Source organism: Misgurnus anguillicaudatus, unplaced genomic scaffold (assembly GCF_027580225.2).
Source record: "Misgurnus anguillicaudatus unplaced genomic scaffold, ASM2758022v2 HiC_scaffold_28, whole genome shotgun sequence".
NCBI classification, from domain to species: Eukaryota; Metazoa; Chordata; class Actinopteri; order Cypriniformes; family Cobitidae; genus Misgurnus; species Misgurnus anguillicaudatus.
In genome coordinates, this window is record NW_027395278.1 from 9551375 (window position 1) to 9578057 (window position 26683).

Consider the following 26683-nt stretch of genomic DNA (forward strand, 5'->3'; position numbering starts at 1 on the left):
TGATGCAAATACGCCTTAAGTATCTGGCCGGTACATCCACCCTTGGACTTGAAAATGTCAAGACAGCGAGGAGTGTATTTGTCCAGTTCTTTGAAAAACTCGATTTTGAGGTTTTTGCTGGTTAAGCGAAAGAACTCTGACAGAACCTAAAGAAACAGACAAATGAGCATTTAATGAAGTCATTTTGGATGCGTTTTAATAACAAATCACTAGGTCACACTGGCCAGAAAACTAGTATTACACAAGCCTCGAAAATGAATATATTACTGCAACTTCTGCATCCAATCAGCTCTAATTAACGCTTGCTTGTAAGGCATAAAGGATACATGTATGTATATTGCCCTGCTACTCATTCCATTACAACAGGCTATCTGAATATAACAAATTGTATATGTAAGTTATGTATTTTATGCTTAGAATTAGTCAAGGGGGTTTTATAATTATTTGGTTCATATCATAACTTTCTATTCTGAAAGTTTCATTAATTTAGGTTTAGTATCTAGTATTTTTCAGTAATGCAGTTATTTTGGGAAAATTTTAAATAATTGCAGGCTGAGTTGAGGTGCCCTTAATTTTCTGCTTGGGCCAAAATGTTAAATAAATAACCTTAATTATTTTAAAATCACAAAAATACCAAATGCCCTTTCAATAGAAAAATATATCCCACCTTTAATATTGGAGCACATTAACAGTAAGTTACAAACCTTGAGCGGGAGCGTGAAGTGCACTTCCTGCTTGGCAGTCTCTGCATTAACGCTAATGTTAAAAACAGAAAAAAAATTCGAATCTCAAAATTAAAAATCGAATGAATATATGAATATTCTGATCCAGACCTCCTGCTTAACAGCTGAGCTAGCAGATAAGTTAAAGTTTTACTGTGCCATCGCCAGTTATAGCCGATGCACGCAACAGTTAACAAGCACATTGCGTTTGGCGATATGAATTCATATTTACAGTTTAAGAAATTTGAGATTTACAAGGTGGGACTATGACAAGGTGGTTAGCTAGCTTTAGCTTAAACCTTACCTCACAAACAAAACTCAGCTCAGAACATTAACAGAACATAGTCCTGACTTTACTAAATTGTAGAAATACATTTAACCTACAAACAGACTGAAGTATTACATGCATGGCCTTTCCAAATTAACATTTTGCATGCTCTTACCTTCAAACCAAATCCAGACAAACGTTCTTTTGCCGCGTGATGGTTCAAATCCAACGTCTCAGGAGGAACTGCGCATGTGCAATCTCTTCTTCGTTGATTTGTATTGGCGGTTGGCATCCAGCATGGTGCATTACCGCCACCAACTGTTGGGAGGGTGTGGAGACACTCATACTTCTCAAGTAAAGGTTACTGAAGTATGATCAGTTTAATTACTCTCCTCACCAAAATGCTGTGTCAACTTATTGTAAGCTAGTAGAGTCAACAAATTATGGAGCAACTAGTTATGATAACTATTTATTTTTAAGTAAAGTTAGCTATTACATTTTACAGTGTTGTACTTAAGTACAAATTAAGTTAAAGGTGCAGTGAGTAAATTTTAGCGCCATCTAGTGGTGAGGTGCTGGTGCAACCAATGGCTCAGTCCACTGCTTACCCCTCGTTTTTTAGTCACATAGAGAAGCTACGGTAGCCACCACCGGACAAACATGTCATCAGAGACAACTTAGTAAAAAAAAGTTTGTCCATTTTAAGGGTTTATGTAGAAACATGGCGGCACAAAATGGCGACGTCCATGTAAGGGGACCCTCGGTATATGTAGATAAAAACGTCTCATTCTAAGGTAATAAACATATAACAGTTCATTATGAAAGGTCTTTATACACCACTGATGATATAGTTTTGTATATTATTTTGCATTTCTGTCAAGAGATCCTTCTAAAAATTACACACTGCACCTTTAAGTAATGTACTTCACTACTTTCAAAATCACATTCGTTACTGAGCACTTATACAATTTAAATTAAACTATATTCAAGTCTTTGACCAGCATTTGGGTATCCAATAGAAATAACTGATCGTGGGCAGGCCAATAAAAGCCCTTGTATTTGGACCGGGAAAAAGGCCGGTTTCTGGAGAGCTATTCGTCCTCGCACGTCCTTTACTGTGAAGGTGTATGTTAGTGTTATCAAAGAACTTATATCTTTGCTGTTATGGACATGGAGATTCGAGACACTGAATTAATTGAAAATTCCGAAGAAATACCGGATGACGAGTCCCCATGGCCGCACCTGGAGGAGTTGTTCACATACAGAGGAAGGAAAGGAGACAGCGTGCAAATGCAATGCATGTCATTGTCAACACATTGTTTTATTCATATTTAGGGGTGTAACGATACACTAAGCTCACGGTTGGATCTGTATCTTGAATTCTGTCAATTTTACATAGAATTAGAATTAAGGGACTGAGCAGAGGCGTTTTTAGACATAAAGCTGTACTGGGGCACAGGACCCCTATTTTTTTGGACTTTTTGAAAACACTTTTCCCTATACAATTCCCTACAATGCTTAACCCACTGTTCCTATACTGCAACAAGTTCTGGTCATTTTATGACTGTTCCTCTTATAAGAAATGCTTATGTTTAAGTCATTATGTTAATTAAACTACAGAAGACAAAAGAAAAATCACCTTTATAGCTTTAAAAAGATCAATTATATTTAATTTATAGAAAAAACAGTGCTATATTTATTTGATACCGTTTCTCTACCTAATCAATAATGTTAGGTTTTACTTTATTTGTAACTTTTTTCTTTTCTTTTTTATATGCAAAAGCATAAATCATTTCTTGATTTGTTCTTATTTTATTTTCCTACATCACTTTTTTGCTGATCTAAAAATTATTCAACCCATGACTCAAAAACCATAATGTTATTAATTTAACCAGTACTATATTGTAGAATGAAGTAATTTTAAATTACATGTAGACCTTCAGGTCCACCTTATTCCAAGGCCACTTAAAATTTTATGGTTTTGCGACTGATGGTCAGATTATGGCAAAATAAAATCATTGCAGATGTAACATAGTAAGGGAATGCTACTTGTTACAGCTTTCCACATTTATCAACCCATTTAATTACACATGGTTTCTGTTACTAGTCAAATGTTTACATTTGAAATTTAAAATCTAAATTGTCCGTCAGAAATAACAAATTTATTATAATGGTCATAATGTATTTTTTGCTTATGTTATGGTGTGCGTTTTGTTTCTGCGGGGAAGTTGGGTTCCTTCCTTCTTTTTTTGTCCTTGGGCAATCACATGCCTAAAGAATAAACAAGTTATGTTACAGCATGTCCCCTAATGAGGCCATAATATTTATTCTGGGGGGTCCCCCCACCTTGCGGCCCCATCAGAGGCCACTTTGCCCCTCGAGCACCCTTTTTAACTTTTTCCATCCCTGACCCGTTTTCAATGAACGTGACTGGGTGAGGATTAAACTCCCTTAAACTCATCATCTCTCATTTCTGCTTCCCTTTCCCTGCTTTGCCCGAAAATTTTTTGATGTCCATTAACAGGAGCCAATAGTGATCGAGTCAAAATTTTTAGACATAAAGCTGTACTGGGGCACAGGACCCCTATTTTTTCGGACTTTTTGAAATCACTTTTCCCTATACAATTCCCTACAATGCTTAACCCACTGTTCCTATACTGCAACAAGTTCTGGTCATTTTATGACTGCTATACTAAAATAATCCCAGTCATTGTTACTGCCAACTGTGTCCAACAGTTAGGAAACTAAATATTAATGTCATAAATATTGTACAGTATAACACATACATGTGTTTATTTTCTCAGCAACAATGCAATCCTATAGACTTGACAGAGGTTTACCTGAGATTTTTCCTCTGTTTGAGAGCTGACTGCAGGCATCTAAATCCCTCACCTTTTGGCGAAATTCGCTGTTTTGAAGCCAAAACAGGTGATCCACGTGAATCGTGTAGATTCATTAAGAAATTTTTTGGGGGTGGGCATGCGCAAATTGTTTGTTGACGCGCCCTTCGCTGTCATCCAACATATATCCCAGATATTAGAATTGTTTGAGTTCATGCTCATGCCCGAAACATTTTTGATGTCCATTAACAGGAGCCAATAGTGATCGAGTCAAAATAAGTTTATACTTATTATTTAGAAACGTACTTAAGTTTTGTTATGTTTTCATTAGATATCTCAATCGCGTGGCGTCACCTGGACTATTGTATGCGGCTGCGTGCGGCTAAACGGACAGAAGCGTGCGTCCGGACATGTTTTTGTGCGTGCACGCATCCGTGCGACTAATTTAAGGCCGGGGTATACCTTAGGTGTTTCTCAATGTCAAGGATACTTCCTTGGCAGGACTGGTCCTTACAAGTCACTTCCTTCAGAGTCTAGACGAGGCTCCTCTTTAGCATTCGGAGAACATGTAAATGGAACAGGCTAGCAAGTGCACATCATTGCATCATTATGTCAGTGAAAAGGTGTACTTTCAGCACTGCGTGCATAGGATTGTGGGTGAATTTAGAGCACGAAGGTTACACACATGCATCCTTTCCTGTTTATTGGATATTTTTTGAAAGAAGGACTCAGTCCTTGGTTGAAATTCCGAGGATCCTCGACATTGGAACAGTACTTCGACGGATGTTGATGACGCAATATCCTCGAAATTCTGGCTTCAGAGGATCCTTCCTTGACATTGAGAAATGCCTGTTTATTTCCGCGTCCGTCATCACCTTCGATGAAAGTGACTGCGGTTACGCCCACTGAGTGGCAAAAGCAGAGCGGTAGCATTTGTTTACAGTGTGAAATCAGCGAAAACACGGGGAAAATGCGTCTAAATGTGGAAAAAGCTGTTGTACAATAGACTGTACTAACAAGAATTTAACAAGAATTCGGAGATATCGTTTTACAGACTGCCAAAAAACACAGTAAGTACATAGATCGTTCATGCCAACGTCCACTGTGGGGTGGGTTGACCATGTTAAGGCACCCAAAGTGCACGTCAAGGCCTTAAATATGCCTGAAAATGAAAGTAAAGTTTGACGCGTTGCCATGGGAACAGTGTTTGAGATATCAAAAATCCCTTTGCAATTTAACATCTACAATGTCTCGGCATCATGTTGACCACTTTTGGTGTCAATTGCATGTATATCCTAGGAGGAGTATTTAACTCTTTCGCCGCCAGCATTTTTCATGATTTTCACAAAAGTTTAATGCCTTCCAGAAAATGCTCCTTTTTAAATATATAAACATACAATATATGAAATAAAAGAACAGACCCTCTGCTTTTAAACAAAAAAATCCGTTTCATCCTACCTTCATGTATTCTGTTTTTATCACCTCTCAAATATGTGTAGGTTTCATCAAAAACACCAAATGTTGAGCAAAAAGCTGAGATAATTCCATTTTTGTGAAGGACTTTTGATAGAGATCAGATGCAAAGCGATCTTTAAAACATACACGGACATACAGCTGTTTGCCCTAGGGCAATACTTCTGGTTTTTATAAGTTGTGGAAGAGACCTGGTGGATAATAGCGGTATTGCAGATTGACGAGATAACTCGTCAATGGCGGGGAAAGAGTTAAAAGAACATCGCATGAAACTGTAAAAAAAATCCACCTTTGTGACTGACACACTTGCTGGAACCTGGTGGTGGCGCTATACCCTGGAGCAGGGGCGGACTGGCCATCGGGAGTTCCGGGAGCAATCCATTTCAGGCCGAACCGGCCGGAGGTCAAAAAGTTTTTTTTTTTAAATGCCTGACCAGGCGCTCAGCTGCAGCGGAACGCTGTGTCTGTTTCAGACCGAGCCAAACCAATTCTTCAAATCTTGAGGGGGGATAAGAGCGGCCCCTCCCAACTTGGACTGATCCTCGTTTTTCCTCACATCCGATTGGCTCAAAAGCGCAGATCAAAAGAGTTTACTTTTGGTCAGGTTTGGATTCGTGTGAATGCAACATAGACAAGACGGTAACAATTGCAAAAACAAGAAAAGAAGAGAAAGAAATGGGTGGGGCCTAAAAAATAAAAATGTTGGCACAAGAGGCAGCTAAATGCGCCAAATTAACAGACCTTTTTCACAGTCAAAAGGACGCTGTGGCAGGAGGTGCAGATGAGGAAGGACCAGCAGCATGAACAGGACAGGTGCACAATTAGTGATGCATCTATTATACACTGAAATAATTTATATTTGCATTTAAATATAGGCATATATAAGGGATAATGTAGAGCGAGGCGGTTGTTATAGCGAATACAACCCCGACAGGCTTATCAGGACCCCACAATTTGGTCACAAGCAAACAACACCTCTTGCAAACCATTACTTTCATTATATAAAAAAACTCTTAAAGTACTTGATAGGAAGCCCATAAATCACCATCATTGTCATGTTTTAAAAAAATATAAACTTTTAAGTTTTGAAAATTGGATAAGATTCACAAATCTCTGTCTAATGTACAAAATTCAACATGAACTGGCTCCTCGTGTATTGAACCAGTTCGTAAATATTGTACCAAACACACATAGATTTACACGGAGTGCAACAAGAGGTGATTGTATTGTTCCATTGAGGAAGAGTGCATTTGGCCAAACAGCCTTTTCAGTTAGGGCAGCTCGTGAATGGAATCTCATTCCAATACACATTAGGAATTTTAAAACTTACGCTTCTTTTAAATTTCACTTAAAGAAATGGCTAAAAGATAATCAAGACTGTCAGCACTACACATAGACACCACATCTTTCCTGTCCTGTCAGTTTGCTTGAGCCACTTGTGTTATCGTCACTCATGTGTAAAGTGCTGAGTCAAAGTTTTTATATTGACTATTTGTTTTTGTTTTTTTGTGTACTTGTACTTATATTTTGCCTTTTTATTGTATTAAAATTGTATGGTTATAATATTTTTATCTTTTTAGGTGTGACATCATGCGATCTGTCCAGGGACAACAGATGTAAAATAGCCTTTTGGCTAATTCTGGCACATTGTACATTACTTAAATGTATTATTGATGTGCATTGTCCCTGTTAAATAAACCTGAAATGAAATGAAACGCAAAGCGGAGCTTGAATCAGCCTTACGGGGTTGTATTCGCTATAAGAACCACCTCGCTCTACATTATCCCGCTTATGAAATTGATGAAATAGCCAGCGTGCGCATTTTGGCAACAGAAGTGGTGTTGTTCCCCAGTGGTTTTAACGTGTTGGCAACTCAGTAAGTTTATCAAAACAGTTTCCCAGCATCAAAATGTCTGGTAATTGCATTTGGTTGCACTAATAATATACTAATATACGTATATATGGTCACTTTATATTTGGCCATCTGCTAATGTCTTCTATTCACTCCACTATAGTACACGGATCTGGTAGCTGTGTTGAAAAACTTGATTAGGGCTGAAACGATTCATCGAGTTACTCGATTTACTCGATTCAAAAAATTCCTTGAGGCAAAAATTCTGCCTCGAAGCCTCGTTAAATTCCTATGACGCGCACTACACGCGCCGAGATCTGATTCACACGGACCGTTGTTCAATGTTCAGGAAGCACATCATTGCGCGTGGTACATTTTGAATTTAGTTGGCGCGATGGCGGAGCGAATATGTCCATAAACGGCAGAGAGAGACTGTCTAAAGTTTGGGATCATTACATTCAGCATCTGAACTAAAAACATCCACTGTTGTTTCACCAAGCGTCGATGAAACAAGGTAACGTAGCTTCCGCTGATTTTAATCCCATACTGTATTTGTAGCGATGTCATTATGCGGTTTGACTAGATATGATGTTTAGCTTTGATGTTTTTAAGTAGTAAACGTATTCACGTTCAATTGCAGGACAGTATAGATTAGAAAAGAACCCCTTGACACACACGCATGCACTACAGGTGTGTGTACCAAAAAACGGCACCACAGTGCAATCATATATGGGCAACTTGTAATCTGACATATTTTGTTCAATAATAATATTCTCTCACGCGAGTCAGACCGATCGCGCAATGCATCACATATGCTTAAACTTTTATGTAGCCACGCAACAATAATTTTAGCTGCATGCATTCACTGTATACAGCGGGACGTGATGTTGTGATTTTTCGAACGGATTCTTAACCTAAAATGCACCGCAATGCAAGTGATGCAAACCAAATGCAGCGTTCTATTGAAAAGTAATGTATGTATTTCTGCAGTACCAAACTGCAATGAAGCAACTGAATGTCTGACTGGGGTGTCACTCTTCCTCACGCAAACACAAGTGCACGTGCGCGCATACACACAGGTTGTTACCATAGCAAATAGGCTCACCTCAGAAATGATATATTATATGTTAAAAGCCTAATGGTAAATGCTGCAGGTGTAGAAATGTACATAAACCAGATATTTACTTTGATGTCAGGGCTAGATTACAGCATGAAACCTGTTGTGCATATTAATAAATTAAAGTGTTTAATTGTTGGCACTGGCACTTATAAACACTAAATGGGTAAAAAATTGAAATAAATAGGCTTATTTCTTGGAGCCAAATACCTCTTTTTTTTAGAAATAAAAGTCAAATGCTTGAACATTTTACAGCCAAGTCATTTTCGTTATGCATTATTTGTTTTGGTTGTTTAAAAACACACAAAAAATTATTCGATTACTCGATTAATCGATCGATTCAGTGCTGGATTAATCGATTACAAAAAGAATCGATAGCTGCAGCCCTAAACTTGATAGTCAACTTTTAAATATAACTTTCTCTGTCTGTGTTGCTTCACTGCTGATTCTTGCCATACTTCCATTGCCAACATGCGCGTGCATACGTTTCCACGTCATCATTGTGTTCAAACAGTAAAATGGTCTAAGGAATCCCTGTATGTCTGTATATTAGCTGTTAAGGTAACTGATGGAGAGAGACAGGTTGATGATGACCCTTGCAGTCATATTGATGAGGAGGAGGAAGGAAAGCAGAACAAGAGGAGGAGGAGAATGGAACCAGTACAAAAACAGTGATGGGGCAGTGTGCAGGGCTGAGTAGGCAATCATATTACCCTGCTGGAAAAACCAGCATACCAGCAAGACCAGCATATGTTGTGTTTTGGTGCTGGTATGCTGGTGACCACCAGCTAAACCAGCATCAAACCAGCATAGATCAGCATAATTCCCATGCTGGTTTGATGCTGTTTTTTTCAGCAGGGTAGGCATATCAATCAATCAATCAATCAAAGCTTTATTAAGGACACACAAATAGACAAATACAGCACAATATTACATATTTACATATAGGATAAAATGCAATAGTTCCACTTACTAGATTAAAACCTAACTAAAGCACAGATTCAATTAAAAAAGGAATTATTCTTAGTCATATTTATTACTGATGTTCTTCTCATGCATATGTAGCTGTACAATCAGTAAGCAGAGGCAGGGTCCAGCACAGGGGAAGTGGAGCCAGGGAGAGTTGAAAGTGAGTACGTACACACTAGGGGTGGAACGGTACACAGAAGTCCCGGTTCGGTTCGTACCTCGGTTCAGTCGCCACGGTTCGATTCACTTTCGGTACAATGGAGGGAAAAGCAAAACAAAAATTAAAGATTTTTTTTAGTACTTAAGCTAATCTTAAAAACATAGGTGTCCTTATCAGTGTTATTTTGAGATGTCATGAATATGAACTGAAATGCATTTAACATACTATCTTGTATTTCAAAAATGTATACCACTTTAAGTAATCTTGTACTCATCTTTCATACAAATATGGGTTCAATTGTATTACAAGTGTTACCTAAATACAATTTAAAATTACATTTTGGCCTTATTCCATATTAATGTACTAAAGAACAAAAAAAGGCTCTTAGGATGAATTAATAGGTGTGTACGACTTCACGAGGGGCTGCAAGAAACGACAAGTGGATGACGTCAGAGTAACGCGAGAGCGATTTGAAATCAGCCTCCTCCGCAAGATTTCTCGCGGTACTCTGACGCTGATGGCGCTGCGTAAAGTTGACTGAAAGCTGAAAACTGAAAGCAGCTGAACTCGACAGAACTGCCCTGCATATGCCTGTTGTATATAGCAGGACAATTTATCTCCTACTTCTCAGCGTGAGAAATACAAAGTGTGGCGTTTGAACTGACTGAAATGCGTGTTTGTCAAGGTGAATGCGTGAGACTTGAGAGCCCTGATTAGATGTATTTCCACTGACATACCTAACAACTGCTGAACAACGCCGATGCAAAGTCCTCGTCTTTTCCACCACTCTCTTGCCTGTACTATTGTTACTCACTGGAAAACTGAAGTTTTGCCAAACTTGCGATGGCTGGCGGAGCGTCTAATCTCTTGTGGAACACCACTTGCCATCCTCGCTATCTCTGCTCACTAACTGACTGGACCGGCGTCGACGTGACAAAAAACTGCAGAGTGCCAGAATGTAGACGGTCTCTGATAGAGCGCATAGATAGGCGGAGCTCGGATGCATCGGCGCCAATCAGAGCTTCAGAGCTAAAGCAGGGCAACAGATTAGCTGTCCATAAAGAACCCGCGTATCTAACAGTAGTTCCGCATTACATTAATTATTTTGCACGCAAGTTTTTTTATTTTCATACCGTGTATTCTCCGTTTAAATTCATGCACCGAACCGTGACCCCCGTACCGATTCGGTTCGAAACGAATACATGTATTGTTCCACCCCTAGTACACACACAATCTCTATTTTATGGGACTGTATTGTAGTTTTTGATTATCTGAGTGGGTATGTGTGAGTAATTGTAACAATTTTATCACTCCAACTGACTGTACACATGACATACTGGTAGTTAGCAAGATATACTGTGACTTATGTGTTCGAGATTAGGTTTTGCTGACCTGGTTGTGTTTAGTGCAGTGGTGACTTGCTTATACAACCTGAGGAGGCAGGTGTTATCCTAAAGTTTCTTTAAGGTCTTCAGCATAATCTGATTCTCTTCATACCATAAAAACACTACTAGAATTAAAATAACTGCAAAAAATCCTGCTCGTGCACCAAGGGCACTCGCGTAAAAGGCCTCTCCATCTTAAAGTCCCGGGCTGAATTTCAGTCCAAGTACGTCCCTGCCCTGGAGTCACAATAGGCACATCGATGTGATCGGAATCTTCAGGAATCTTAAGATGCCTTAGAAATTAGACACTTCCTGTTTCTCTGATTTCGCCATAAATTTGTCGCCTCGCCATGGCAGCACTGTTCGAGATATCAAAAATCCCTCAACAATTTAGCAAGACCAATGTCTCGACATTATGTATACCTGGTTTGGTGGCAATCGCATGAATTCCCTAGGAGGAATATTTAAAAGTTCACCGCATGCATTTTTTTAAACAATCCGAAATGGCCGACTTCCTGTTGGGCGGAGCTAAAATGTTTGAGGGCGAAAGTTGTTCGGGTCTCTGCCAAATTTCAAGAGTTTTTGAGTATGTCAAGTATGGAGACAGATTAATCTCATTAATAATTCACGCAAAAAACATGATTCACACATGCGTAGACAATTTTACATGCATGAAATCTAATTCACATACACAAAAAAAACTTGGGTTGTTTAAAGAGGCTCAGGTGCTTCGCGCCCTTGATGTTGAATGTGCTCAGCAACGGTCCACGTAAAAGAGTCACTGGAAGCAGTTGTTTCAAGGTAAGTTTATATGTTTTTGTGAACATTTCATGAATATAAACAAGATTATAACATTTTGCGAGACAGCAACGGGTTAATTTATACAGACTAAGACGACGGGTGTAATTTAGAGGAATGACGACTGTTACCTCTGATTGCCATTTACACAAATTGACTTGAATAATCGTTCTAAGATGTTTAATATGGCATATTAATAAAATTATTAAAATCGATGCTACAAAATCCCCATCACACGGTTGATTTATTAACTCATGACAATTTCTGTAAGCCTTTAACAAAGCAAGTAAAAACCGGAACCGAGTCGACCTCCGCAACCCCACTTCGGCTTTTTGTGTCACACACGCGCATAGTTTACCCAACTTAGCCATAGCGACACTATTAACTTAAATTTAGTGACAAACTAGTTGCTTTCTCGTCATTCGATATGGAAAGACAGACCGCGAGCACAAGTTAACTTTACCGGTGGGGGAGAATCGCGGAACCGGCATCTACACTGTCAGTGAGAGGCAGGGACAAGCAGCACTCAATTCACCGTCGATACGGCAGGTAACTCGTCAATAAATGAAAACGAAACAGCGCGTTTCCAAGAACCGCTGTCTTATATGTATATTGCTTCGCACTCTCTTTTAAAATTAAATAATAATTTAAGTGTTTGGATATGAACTTGAAAACATAAACGTATTATCACCAAGACGGAGGCTGCGTGAAAGTGACCGGTTAACAAACATTTATAATATGTGTTATATGAATTTAGATGTGTTCTTGAGTCGTATTTAGTCACTATTTTATATTCATTTCATAATATTTTTGAGTTGTCTCCTGTGATTTTAAATTTATATTGACCAACCCTCTGATCTGTGGCTGATACTGTATCAGAGATATTGTGTTTTTTGCAGAGATTAGATGTGATGTTGTTTTCCCATTCTTTCTTTCTAGAGTGTGCAGAGTTTTTACGTCCATCCATTGATGAGGCTAGCAAGGCCTTCATACAACTTCATCCAGTAAGTATATCATTTAATAATTCCTATTTAATAATACCTTACATTTATATAGCACTTTTCTCAGTACTCAAAGCGCTTTACATATGAACGGGGGAATCTCCTCAACCACCACCAATGTGCAGCATCCACCTGGATGATGCGACGGCAGCCATATTGCGCCAGACCGCTCACCACACACCAGCTTATTAATGGAGAGGAGACCGAGTGATATAGCCAATTAGTATGAGGGATGATTAGTAGGCCAATGGGCAAGTTTGGCCAGGATGCCGGGCACACCCCTACTCTTTTCGAAGGACATCTTGGGAATGTCTTAATTATCTGCTGCATTTAGTACTGCAGCACTTTATTATTTATAGTCAGATCATCCTATTTGTCAGTCTGTGTGGTTTGCAGCCTTTGTTGTTGGCACAACAGTTAAAGGAGTGTAACACCAAAGTCTTATGCAAACCGACAACAGGCCATTGCATTTTTGGAAAAAAATCTCACACGTGGTGGTAATGCGGCCAGGGATGCAAAAGGAAGCATTATAATTTTTATAAAATTGATAATTCACTTGGCCCACATGGTTTTCTGAATATTTAAATCTGATCATTCAGTTCAGAACACTAAATTTTTTTTCTGTTTTGTACATTGCAACAAATGTGGTGGAATTTCTTCCCTGGACAGAATCCTCGAAACCCTTTCCTTTCGTCCTGGCCATGGGAAACATGTAGCAGATCTCTCAATCTTTTTTCTCAACCAGTCTCTCTGATGGAGCCAATATGGAAGTGACTTAAACTGCAATTCGGCCAAGATGGCGACGGCACGCACCGCCTACTTTAAGCTTCAAAAATGCTCTTCACAAACCAGTGGGTGACGTCACAGACACTACTTTCATGTTTTTTTACAGTCTATGGTTTAAATGCATTTTACCTGCTTGAAAATAAAACCCCAGGCAATGTGTGAGGATTTCAGACAATGATGAACCCAAATGCAGACAGGACTAAAAATAATAATTTATTGACAACAAACAGGGAAAACAAAACCCACGAGGGGGTAAAACAAGACAGGATCACACTACACTAAACTAACATTAAACTAAACATGAACCAACATAAACTACAAATAACAAACTAGACTTAATATACTAAATACTCACAAAAGCAAGACTCAGGAACACGACAGGGAATGTAACAATGATTCAACAAGACGCACGAGCACAGAACAGCAAACACAAGGACAAATATAGCTGCAAGCAGCAATTGTCGGGTTTCGAGCATTAAAGCACGTCAAAAACGTCAGACGTCGATTACCAGGCTGAGGAGTTGCACCCGAATACAGACACAATGAATGATAGACCACCTCGCTCCAGAAAAACGAAAGAGATGGTCAAAAGCGGATCATACAGACTATTTATGCTTACACACATGTGCACCTATAAGACAAACATGTAATGTCCTTAATGTGAAGTTATAAGGATAATTTGTTAACGAGAATTAGTTATTCAGATTTATACGGAAACATACAATTCAGAAATGGCTGTGTTTAGTTTAACTAAAAGGCCATTGAGTCGTGGTATGGTCATCAATGGTTCAAACAGACTGCGGACGTGCATATACGACACAAACAGCAGCGCAGCAGACCGCAAAGACTTACAGTGGACAGCACATCAAAGATGTCAGACGTCGTCGACCAGGCTGATCCAGCATCCACAAAAACGAAAGAGATGGTCAGAAACAGTTCATACAGACTATGTATGCTTAAACACACGTGCACCTATAGGACAAACATGTCACGTGCTTAATGTGAAGTCATTCGCTTGGGTTCAAGCGATTTGGGATCTTATGACCTTTAAGGGCATGCCTGAGTAGATTTGCTGCATTGTACAAAATAAATGATGAAAAGTAAGCTACCAGACACACTTGTTCATAGTTGTCGTCATAGCCGAACCCCATGTCTCTAAGATGTTCTGATACTGAGATACAGCTCTTGCTAAATGGTTGCTAGGGTATTATCATTGGTTGCTAGGGAGTGAACTGCAATCCACCAATGATTATACTCAAAGCCATGAAAGGCACAATCTATGATGACTCATGATTTTAGATGTAAGGTTGCAGTATTTTTAAGTGAAAATAACAAATAACCACTAGGTGGCGCTATGTCAAACTCGTGCATGTAACCTCGGGTCATGACTGTGTTACATGTAGCTAGGATCACGGCTATTCACTTTAGTTTAGTGAAGAAACAATTGTATGACCATTAGGCTTACTCAATGTCAAAGGTTTTGTTCAATTATGAGGCCAACTACTGGTGTAGGCAAACAATTTTCTTTGTATTGCCTCAGACTCTGCTGAGACATCAGCATATCAAATCTGGTAGAAAAATGTCATTTCATAGCGGAGTTATAACCATTTATGTGTAGAAAACACAAAAAATGAATGTAATTTTTCGTTTTTTGCAATTTTCGGCCATTTCTGATGGAAATTTTCACATAACGCCAATAGAGTTTTTTGTTCAGAAGGTAAAGTTAATTTCTTCCTATGGTGTTTTCGAGTCGATCGGAATAACGCTCTCGGAGTTATTTACGCATGTTTTGTAAGCACAGTTTTTGCAGTGCAGAACTAACCGTAAGGCAAAACCTGGTATGTTTGGTATCGTAGGACTTGGAAACAATTCAGGATGATAAAAAAACAACTCCCATGAAAATCTCTTGACCACAGATAAAATTATAGGCGTGAAAGTTGTAACCATTGCATAATCACAGTATTTAGTGCCATTTTCCCCGTTATAGCGCCATCTAGTGTCCGATCGGCGAGCTTTTTATATCACGGCCTAAGACCGATGACCTACAAATATGATTCAAGCCCCGTGATGATATCTCAAACGACTCTCGAGTTATGGCCGTTTTAATGTTTTAAGCTCCGCCCAGTTTGGTTTTTGGCCACTCCTTGCGTGATTGAATGTAAATTTCAATTTTTTTTTGATAATTATTTATATTCACACTCCACAGAATCAATCAGCCTTGGTTAGGTTCAGATCGGGCGAAAAACCAAGGACTAGTTCGCAAAAGTAGGTTTGAACGTTATCGCCAATAACTCACAAACCGTTTGATTGACAGCAACGCTTCCAGAGGCAAAGTTTTTTGTCATGAGCCGATCTATCATATGATGTCATGTTTGTTTGTGTACGTCAAACGTCACGTGATACAGGCACCGAAATACGGTATTACGCCCCCTAGTGGCCAAATGACACCAAAATTCTTACAGGCCTTCAGGAGCAGTACACGAAGAAGCACAGTGCGTTTCGTTCCGATCGACCTTTGTTAACCCTGTCAAATCAGTCCTCAACCTTCATTGGCCGACGACGGCCATGTTTTTGAAGATACGCCAATGTCCTTCTAGACCCTTATGGTACATTGCACAAAGACATACAATACAAAATATTAAGTGTATCGGGCTAACGGTTGTGTAGTAATAGCCATTCCCGATCTCAAGCCTGTTACAGCGCCACCTAGTGGCCAAAATCCGCATCTTTTTTACTGTGATCCCGGAGTGAGCTGGTACATATGTGTACCAAATCTCGTTAAGATATCTCAAACCGTTCACGAGTTATAGCCATTTCAGTGACGATAGGCTACTTCCTGTATGGAGTTTTGGTGCCCCCTAGTGACCCTGAAGCGGAATTTCAAATTCTGTTCGATAATTATTTACCTACTCACTCCACAGATTTCTCCTGCATTGGAACGATTCCGATCGGGCGAAAAACCTAGGACTAGTTCATTTTGGCTAGAAATGCATATTATGCAAATTAGCGAAAAAATTTGCATACCGGAAATGAAATCGGAGATATACATTTTTTAAGTTTGGAGCCAGGGATTACAATGATACCAAACACTTGAGTGTATGATGTCCGGTTTAGGAGTTATGAGCCCAAACGCGTCGGGCATTGCTATAGCGCCACCTATGGGCCGATTTGGCTGATTCACTGTATCTGAGTAGCCTGCTAATATACAACCAGATGACTAAGTGGCAAGTTTCTACGACTTACGGTTTGGGCTGGGCAATGCGTTTTAGCGTGGAAAAATAATAAATAATAATAATAATAAAACAGACAAATACAATAGGTTTTCAGCACTTCGTGCTCGAAACCCTAATAAATAGGGAGAACTAATGAGGGACACAGCTGAAATCAATGACAAGTAAGGGAGCGGGAAAAAGTGACGAGACCCGGGAAATGCGTGGTCAGAATAATTCAATACTAAAAGCACGCATTTCCCACATAGAACATGGTACTGCCAGGACCCTGAACACAAAGACTAGATATAATTAAACACATGATTTTGACAGATCCTGACAGTACCCCCCCCCTTAAGGAGCGGCTACCAGACGCCCCTCAGGGGGAACACTAAACTCTGGACAAGACCAACTGACAGACAGAGAACAACCAAGAAAACATAACAAATAACATTAAGGGCAAACAAGACAAAATTACAAACGGGTTAGGGTGGGATAACAAAAATAATAAACAAGGGAGGGGGGGTGGGGAAACAACAGAGTTCAAAGGTTGTGGTCCATGGTGGGAGGGTGGAGAAAAAGTCCGGGTGAATCTAGAGTGAGTCCTGGAAGAGGCATGACAGGAATGGGCAAAACCTGGCTGGGGTTGCGCTGGCTGCGCACACGGCTGGGGCTGCGCACACGGCTGGGGCTGCGCTGGCTGCGCACACGGCTGGGGCTGCCCTGGCTGCGCACACGGCTGGGGCTGCACTGGCTGCGCACAAGGCTGGGGCTGCGCTGGCTGCGCACACGGCTGGGGCTGCGCTGGCTGCGCACACGGCTGGGGCTGCGCTGGCTGCGCACACGGCTGGGGCTGCGCACACGGCTGGGGCTGCTGCGGCGTCTGCGTCGACGCCTCTGGGCGCTGCGGCGGCTGCGGCGGCTGCGTCGACGCCTCTGGGCGCTGCGGCGTCTGCGTCGACGCCTCTGGGCGATGCGGCGGCGCCTCTAGCTGGATAATCGGTCCCCTCCCCTTTTTCCTCCTCCGAGGCCGTGGGGCAGAGAGAGGATGAGGTGAAACCAACTCAGAGTCGCCGAGAGTCAAGCTTCCCATGACTAGACCCTCCGGAGCACCCCGAAGAGGAGCGGGATGAGAAACCTCGGTATGAGCTCTGAACTCACGGTTCATGATAAGCTCCACTGAGTCCGGGAAGTTCATTGGTCCGACGACCCATTGCTCAGACTCAGTAAGGGGCTCATCCAAGCAGCTGAAAAAGATGATTTTGAGTTCAGTCTCATTAAATCCGGTGCCCTTCGCTGCTTTCAAAAAGTCCATAGCGAAATCCTTAACTGGATCTCCCTTCTGTCGCATGCCCAACAAGACATCACGGCACGCAATGATATTGTCCATCGTCTGCTGGGTTCTGGTTTGGCTCGTGCGTAAAGTGAGGATTTCAGACAATGATGAACCCAAATGCAGACAGGACTAAAAATAATAATTTATTGACAACAAACAGGGAAAACAAAACCCACGAGGGGGTAAAACAAGACAGGATCACACTACACTAAACTAACATTAAACTAAACATGAACCAACATAAACTACAAATAACAAACTAGACTTAATATACTAAATACTCACAAAAGCAAGACTCAGGAACACGACAGGGAATGTAACAATGATTCAACAAGACGCACGAGCACAGAACAGCAAACACAAGGACAATAAATAGGAAGAACTAATGAGGGACACAGCTGAAATCAATGACAAGTAAGGGAGCGGGAAAAAGTGACGAGACCCGGGAAATGCGTGGTCAGAATAATTCAATACTAAAAGCACGCATTTCCCACATAGAACATGGTACTGCCAGGACCCTGAACACAAAGACTAGATATAATTAAACACATGATTTTGACAGATCCTGACACAATGTGCATTTTCCAAATGGATGAATCCTCTGCTGTTCGATTCCTTTGTACATCTTTGTTCGCAAGGAGTAACTTAAAACATTTGTTCTGTTAAAAACTTTACACATTTATGAATAATTTTACTTTTAATTTAACAATTACATAGTTTCTTTTCTTACACTGCTGTAGTTTTGTTCATGTACATTTCAGTATTTCATTTATGTACTGTAAAATTACAAATTCTGTCTTAAATTCAAACAAATTGATTCAACCTGTTACATTGTTACTTCAATGTGCATGATTTCTGATATTTAATAAATATATTTATACTTGATGTCAGTAAGCAGTCCTTTAAATGATTTTGCAACTGCCAACTGTAAAAATACTTCCAGCGCATTTCGTATCTGAGTGTACTAGCAGCAAAATGATTTCATATAATTCATTTGAGAGCGATTTATAACTAAAGTATATTTATAGCATTATATAGTTAACCATTATAGTAATGGCTTCCAGAAAGTTTAAATATCAACAGAGGAAAGAAAGTAGTTAAGCTGAACATTGCTGTGTCCAGTTATGTGAGGACTCCTCAAAGTTCAACTCTGTATGAGTTTCAAAATGTTTTTTGTGGACGAAAACACGCAGAAAATGGATTTACAACATTCGACGTGAGCGATTTAACCTCACATCTCGTACAAGGATCTGCAGTCATTTTAAAAGTGATGATTTGATCGTGCTTAGACTTATAGTGAGTTTCAGTTGTCAGTTAATTTCTTCTTTATTTTTATTTTCTCAAAGATACTAATGCAAATATTAAAAAAGGTCTTGAATGTCTCAAAAATATCAATAAGTAATTTTTGACCAAAAACAAAGTTACTGCCTTTTGCCTTTGTAAGGCAGTATTGACCCTTAAAGTGCGTCGCTGGCTGAGAAAGGACGCTTTTCCAGTGAACCAAGTATTGCATTTAGTTTTGTTCAGGTATAAATAATATTGACATGTATATAATCAACTTTTATTCAGTGTTGCCTGCACTGCAGTAATGCTAATATAAATTACTTCACACATTTGCAATGCAGTAATGTATTTAAATATACTGTAAACAACTTTAATATAGGGTTGTCTGCACTACATGAATGTAAACATGTAAATATAAATTACTTCGAACATTTGCAATTCAGTAATGTATTTGAATATACTGTAAATAATTTTAATACAGTGTTGCCTGCACTGCATGAATGTAAACATGTAAATATAAATTACTTCGAACATTTACAATGCAGTAATGTATTTAAATATACTGTAAATAACTTTCATACAGTGTTGCATGCACTGCATGAATGTAAACATGTAAACATAAATGACTTTGAACATTTACAATGCAGTAATGAATGTAAATATACTGTAAATAACTTTTATTCAGTGTTACATGCACTGCATGAATGTAAAACTAAATGACTTTGAACATTTACATTGCACTAATGTAGGTATGTAATATACTGTAAATAACTGCCCGCAATTCAGAAATGTAAACATGTAAATATAAATAACTAACAAGCAAACAGATGTGTCAAGGCTGTAGCCAAATAGTTGCAGAGTTTGTAGTTATGGGGCATCTTGATAGCGATTAAGGTTGCGTTGCTGGTTATGATGACACATTTCCATGCTAAACTTTTCCAAAGTCAGAATCCACCAAAAAAATTGACATGTGACATCCTGATAGTGGTAACCAAAGGGGCTACAGCACTGGCAAAGTCCTTAAATGCCCCTGCTACTTGGAGGACTGTGAGGTTAGGCAGCTTACAGGTGACACTCTTTTAACTCTTTCCCCACCATTGTCTCGTCAATCAAGAGAAAACGCTTCCCCGCCAATGACGAGTATTTCCGTCTTTCCGCAATACCGCCCTTCTTTTTAATACCGGAAGTTTTGCCCTATGGCAAGCTGCTGCATGTCCGTGTCTGTTTTAAAGATCGCTCTAAATGGGATCTCTATGAAAAGTCTGTCACAAAAATGGAATTATCTCAGCTTTTTGCTCAAAATGTGGTGTTTTTTCAGAAACCTACCCATATTCAAAGGCTGATTACAAAAGAACTGCTGAAGGTAGGATGAAACGTTTTTTTTTTTTTTTTTTTGAAAGCAGAGGGTCTGTTCTTTCATTTGGTATATTGTATGTTTATATATTTGAAGAAGAACATTTTCTGGAAGGCATTAAACTTTTGTGAAAATCATTAAAAACGCTGGCGCTGGCTGGCAACTTTTTTAAAAAACGCTGGCGGTGAAAGAGTTAAAAGGTACTCCTGAAATGAAAAAAGTTCAATTCCTATCATTTTAGTCTGTATAATCTTTCATATTTTTTATGAAATACTGCTTCTTATTACATGGCAATTTGCAGTACTTCTAATCGTCTGACGTCCTGAATGTCACACCGCAGCCTCAATCTGGACAGGACTATTGTTTTGCACATTGTAACAGATTATTCTGTAATAACCACTCGTATGGACTTTATCCGTTACATAAACATTTCAGTGAAATGAGCCTGATCTCACACTGTGTGCGTGCATGGTGTGTGTGTGTGTGTGTGTGTGTGTGTGTGTGTGTGTGTGTGTGTACCTGGTAATTATCACGTTGTGGGGACAAAGATAGGAATACCAGTGTTTTTGTGACCTCGTGGGGACATTTTGATGTCCCCATGAGGAAACAAGCTTATAAATCAAACAGAATGATGTTTCTTGAAAATGTTAAGTAGGAGAAGGGTTTCTGTGATGGTTGGGGTTAGGGAATGGGGTAGGTAAGGGGAATAGAATATACAGTTTGTACGGTATAAAATGCATTACGTCTATGAAATGTCCCCACAAAACATGGAAACCTGGGTGGGTGTGTGTGTGTGGGTGGGTGTGTGTGGGTGTGAAATATTACATTGCAAAATGTTTGTGTTGCACCTTTAATACCTCAGCAAGCTTCCTTTCTTTCTTCTCTGTATTTACAGAACCTCTGAAAATACACAGAAAACACACAGTGGCCATGTTAACATTTAATAAAAATTACAGCAAAGTTTGGAATACTACATTACAGTAAAATGTAGATTAAATAAAAATTACCATTGTTTTAGGTCTGTGTCAGCTCTCCTCCGTTTCAGTACAGCTGTGAACTTCACTGATGCCAAGCTCTGAGTAGTGCAACAATGTGCTGTCCCAGCAACACAAGAACAACTGCTCTGTGACAGTATTACACAACAAGAGTGAGAGTCCTTTAATACAATCTGTGAATAAATGACATTAAACAATATCAAGAATTAAGAATAAATGTTATATGTAAACTGATTCTAAATATGACACATGTAAACTCTATTTACTAGGCTACTGTCATTAAACTGAAGCACTTATGAACAGATTTAGCCGTTCTATGCACAGATGTAGAACCCACAAAAACGTCTGCTTAAAATGCATTTTAGCTGTCTTTTGTGTTTTCATACACACTCAGTTTATGTTGTTTGACTTTCTCATCGACCTGAAACAAGTCGCCCTCACCATGATCTCTCATGCAGTGACCTGATCCTTACTGAAAAACTACTCGTAGTCAGTAACAATCTTATTCCTGTACGTACATTGCAAAAACAAACACTTTAGGCATAACATAAAGACTATATTGTGTTTACTATTTAACTAAATAGATAAATAATACAAAGATCAATATTAACTGGTCAGAAACAGAGACGAGGATTTAGCATGAGATGAAAATACTTAACGTACTCTTAAAGTTGTTGATTTAACTTAAAAAAAAACACTTCTCCTTCTACAGTCTGTCTTGCAATACGATTAACGTCATTCACGTTAATCGCGGGAATCTCTTGTAATCAGCGAGTGTAATATGTGTTATTTTAGCAATATTAAATTATGAAACAATATGAAATAAAGTAATAACTTACACGTATATCCCGCACTTCGTTCGCCATGCTTTGTTGATGACGTGAAGCTTCATTTCAGTTGATTGCGCAAAAGGTGTGCAATGCTGAGCTCCTTGAGTGCTGCGGTCTTTGCGGGTTATGATTGGTTGAATGGTAAGCTTGCATCTGATTGCTAAAGAGTACGAGTGACCCAGGTTGGAGAAGCCCGCTGCCACCAAAGTCTCAAAAAACACACACACGAATTCAAAGCAATTCACACACGAAAAAGATGATTCGTACATTCACAGTCATGATAAACTCAAAACGTAAAACTTTCCAAACACAGTTCTACATTTGTAAATTGTTTTTTTTCGTTTGTGAAACATATTTTATGAATATGTATTTTTATTTTGTGCATGTACGTCGTTTTTTGTGAAAATATATATATTTATATTTGTGTATGTGAATTAGATTTCATGCATGTGAAATTGTCTACGCATGTGTGAATCATGTTTTTTGCGTGAATTATTAATTAGATTAATCTGTCTCTATAGTTAAGGCCCCCAAATTGCCCACAAATGTAAAAAAAACAATAAATCCAAGCAAAAACAATAGGGCTTCGCACCTTTCGGTGTACTGGCCCTAATAAAAATAATAATTAGAGCAAAAACAATTGGGCTTTGCCCCTTTTCGGTACAGGCCATGCTGGCCTGCTCCTCGGTGCTCGAGCCCTAATAAATTCGAGCAAAAACAATAGGGCTTCACACCTTTCGGTGCACGGGCCCTAATTACTTTAGCTGGGTTTTTACACGCAGAGTCAAATGCATTTAATGTAGGATTACACTAAATTCTTTGTTGCACTTCATATAAATGGGCATCGCACGCACAATCATCTTTACTTTTTTGTACAACTGTTATGCGCTGTCAAGAACGTTACTTGTTTTTAAAAAAAGTGATGTTCAATATTTTGCATGCACTCATTATTCAATTCAATTTTATTTATATAGCGCTGTTCACAATTGTTAATGGTTTCAAAGCAGCTTTACATTAATAGATGTAGGAAAAGCATAGAAAAACGAGCATAGTAATAATGTAACATATACAGTAAAGTAGTTAAGTTAAGCCAAAGGTGGCGGACTCTCCAGGGCATAAAAAAAACCCTAGGAGAAAAACCCTCCTGGCTAGTCCAGGGGGAAAACTCCTAGGAGGGGAAAAACCCTTGAGAGAGATAGCTACATATAATCTCCCGGAGACCAGCACAATGACAAAGCACATCATATAAAAACCTTTCATTAACGTTGTCTAAACATTTTGAACAATACCCCTTCTTGTCTTAGGACAACTTTGATGAACTTTTTTTGGATTTACTTCAAATGTTAAAATGTCTGTATTACAATATACAGTACTGTAAATATTTGTGTGTCTATTACTATTTATAATTGATATATTATTGTGGATGTTTTTTCACAATCATGACGTGATGTGAAATAAAAAAAACCTCAAAAGTAATAATCTATTAGCATGTTATACAATCTTGAAAATAATTAAAGGGATAGTTCGGCCAAAAACGATATTAAACACATGATTTACTCACCCCCAAGCTGTCCGAGTTGCATATGTCCATCGTTTTTCAGACAAACACATTTTCGGATATTTTAGAAAATATTTTAGATATTTCTGTTCATTAAATGTTATGTTACGGGGTCCAGCAATAGTCCACGACCTTCAAGTCCAAAAAAGTGCGTCCATCCTTCACAAATTAAATCCAAACGGCTCCAGGATGATAAACAAAGGTCTTCTGTGGGTAATCCGTGCGGTGTTTTTGTAGAAATATCCATATTTAAAATGTTATTAACTTTATAAACTAGCTTCCGGTAGCGCCGCCATCTTAGACTCAGGAGAGAGGATTAGCGTAGTGTACGCACTTTTCTTAGTGACGTATGACAAATTCGGAGGGCGGGGGCACCGAGCAGCAGCAGAGAAACTCTGTACGCTGCGTAAGCTCTCATCCTGAATGCGCATCACTCCAAAATGGCGGCGCTACCGGAAGCTAGTTTATAAAGTTAATAACATTTTAAATATGGATATTTCTACAAAAACACCGCACGGATTACCCACAGAAGACCTTTGTTTATCATCCTGGAGCCGTTTGGATTTAATTTGTGAAGGATGGACGCACTTTTTTGGACTTGAAGGTCGTGGACTATTGCTGGACCCCGTAACATAACATTTAATGAACAGAAATATCTAAAATATTTTCTAAAATATCCGAAAATGTGTTTGTCTGAAAAACGATGGACATATGCAACTCGGACAGCTTGGGGGTGAGTAAATCATGGGTTTAATATCGTTTTTTGGCCGAACTATCCCTTTAAGAGAAACCTTGTAAGGCGTTGGTGTGTTGTTCCATGCGCCACCTGGTGGATATTCTGTGAAACAAAAACATTTATTTAACTTCAAAGAAAAATACTTGTCCTACTATGTGGGACGAAATTGCTGTATGCAGCATCATTAAAGGCCACATCTGTACATCAAAATCCACAAAAAAATGGTTTACTGACCAAAAATTCAAGTTCTTGCCCTTCCCATCCCAGGCACTGACCTGACTTGAATCCCATAGAAAGCCTGTGGGTTGAACTGAAGTGGAGAGTCCACAAGAGTGGACCTTGAAATCTGAAGGATCTGGAGAGATTGCGTATGGAAGAATGGTCTCTGATAGGAAAAGAGTAGAGCTGTTATCTTGGCAAAAAAAAGGCAGCACAAAGTCTTGACTTAATAGGTGCCAATTATTGTGGCACATATTTAACAAAGATTTTTTATAAAACCGTGTTGTGTTTATAATTTTTTTTCAATGAGAGCAGTTTTATTTTGTTAATATTTTGAGCAAAGTATTGAGTTATTTTAATTCATTGTTGACTGCTTTCAGATAAACTGTGTGGTCATGAGAGGTCTGAATGAAGACGAGTTACTGGACTTTGTGGCTTTAACAGAGAAGAAACCTTTGGATGTGAGATTCATAGAATACATGCCTTTTGATGGTAAGATTATGTTGTAAGATTATGGAAAGTGTTTTGAAGGATTGGGTCAGCTTTGCATTTTAAGTGTCCAATGACTTTCAAAGCACGTACAGACGCTGTACCAGTCTCTCGTTATTTCACCCATGTGTTTGTTAAAAATTTGTCTGATATACTTATGACACAATGGGTAGGCCTTTCTGGGTGTAATTTGCATGTCGCACTGTGCTAACGTGGGTTTCTTTCAGGAACCTTGGTTTCCCCCATTTGTCCAAAGACAATTCGATTAGTTCTATATTGCTTTTCACAGTTACACATGGTTTGAAAAAGGCTTAAATGCATATTAAAGACAATAATAATTAAAGACATAATGGGAAAAAATATTAGCTTACACACTTATAATAATAAGCTCAGTTATAAGTGCATTGTAAGCATTTAGGCAATTATTATTTTAATAATTATTATTTTATTCTTATATGTGACTAAAAGTAATGTTAATGTCTCAATTGTGTTAGAAATCATTTTAAAATGTTTTTGTAAATCATGAAGAAATAATGAGCAAATCATTAGTAAATAGTAAATAGGGCTGGGTGATATGGCCTAAAATAAAAATCCCAGATTTTTTCACAAAAAATCAGATTTACGATTTACAAACCCCCCCCCCCCACCACCACCACCTTAAAAAACTATACTATCTGCAGATTGCAAAGAAATTGTTCAAAACAAGTTTTAACTTTATTTCCACAGTATATATGGGGACCATATCTTTAGCAATATACATTGCGACTGCATCCGTGATCTTTTTCCAACTGGCCCCTTTTTATCATACTGAATACAGGTGATGTGGGATCAGGATTTTTTTTAACCCTCAGGTTCCGCATTTATAAAATATTTATCCCGCCACACACCACTGTATCTTTTTTACAACCCGCCCTACGACTATTAAAATATACATACAAGGCATGTGTACGTAGGCCTACGTAATTTAACCTTATCAAAGAACCTAATAAAATATGAAAATAAATATCCCCAAATATTTAATAAAGACTACAGGGTATTGCACGCAACATACATGTTTTTTATTTTGTTTTTAATGACCCGCTCCGCAATAAAGTGACATCTTTACCCGCCCTCGCGCATCACTAACGTTACTGGATACAGTTTGTAAATGTTTCTAGAAGGTAGGTTGTTATTTGGCATGTGTGCTTGTGCTGCCGCGGTCTTTTTCATTTCGCAGGGTGCAATATGTCTCCCACTCGACAGCATGCCTTTGTTTAAGGTGCTGCAGTAAATTGGTCGTAAATTACCTTTGCTAGCAACAGA

General features: G+C 38.9%; 1 protein-coding gene across 7 annotated transcripts in view; it reads left to right on the forward strand.

The window, feature by feature from the left end:
- The window catches only part of LOC129417554 (molybdenum cofactor biosynthesis protein 1), a 187259-nt gene that overhangs the window by 110792 nt on the left and 49784 nt on the right, over positions 1–26683 (forward strand). For all 7 annotated transcript variants that reach the window (XM_073864847.1, XM_055172307.2, XM_055172309.2 and 4 more), the window contains one exon: positions 25273–25384. In XM_073864847.1, the coding sequence (XP_073720948.1) occupies positions 25273–25384 (112 nt within the window). The remainder of the gene's footprint in view (positions 1–25272; positions 25385–26683) is intronic.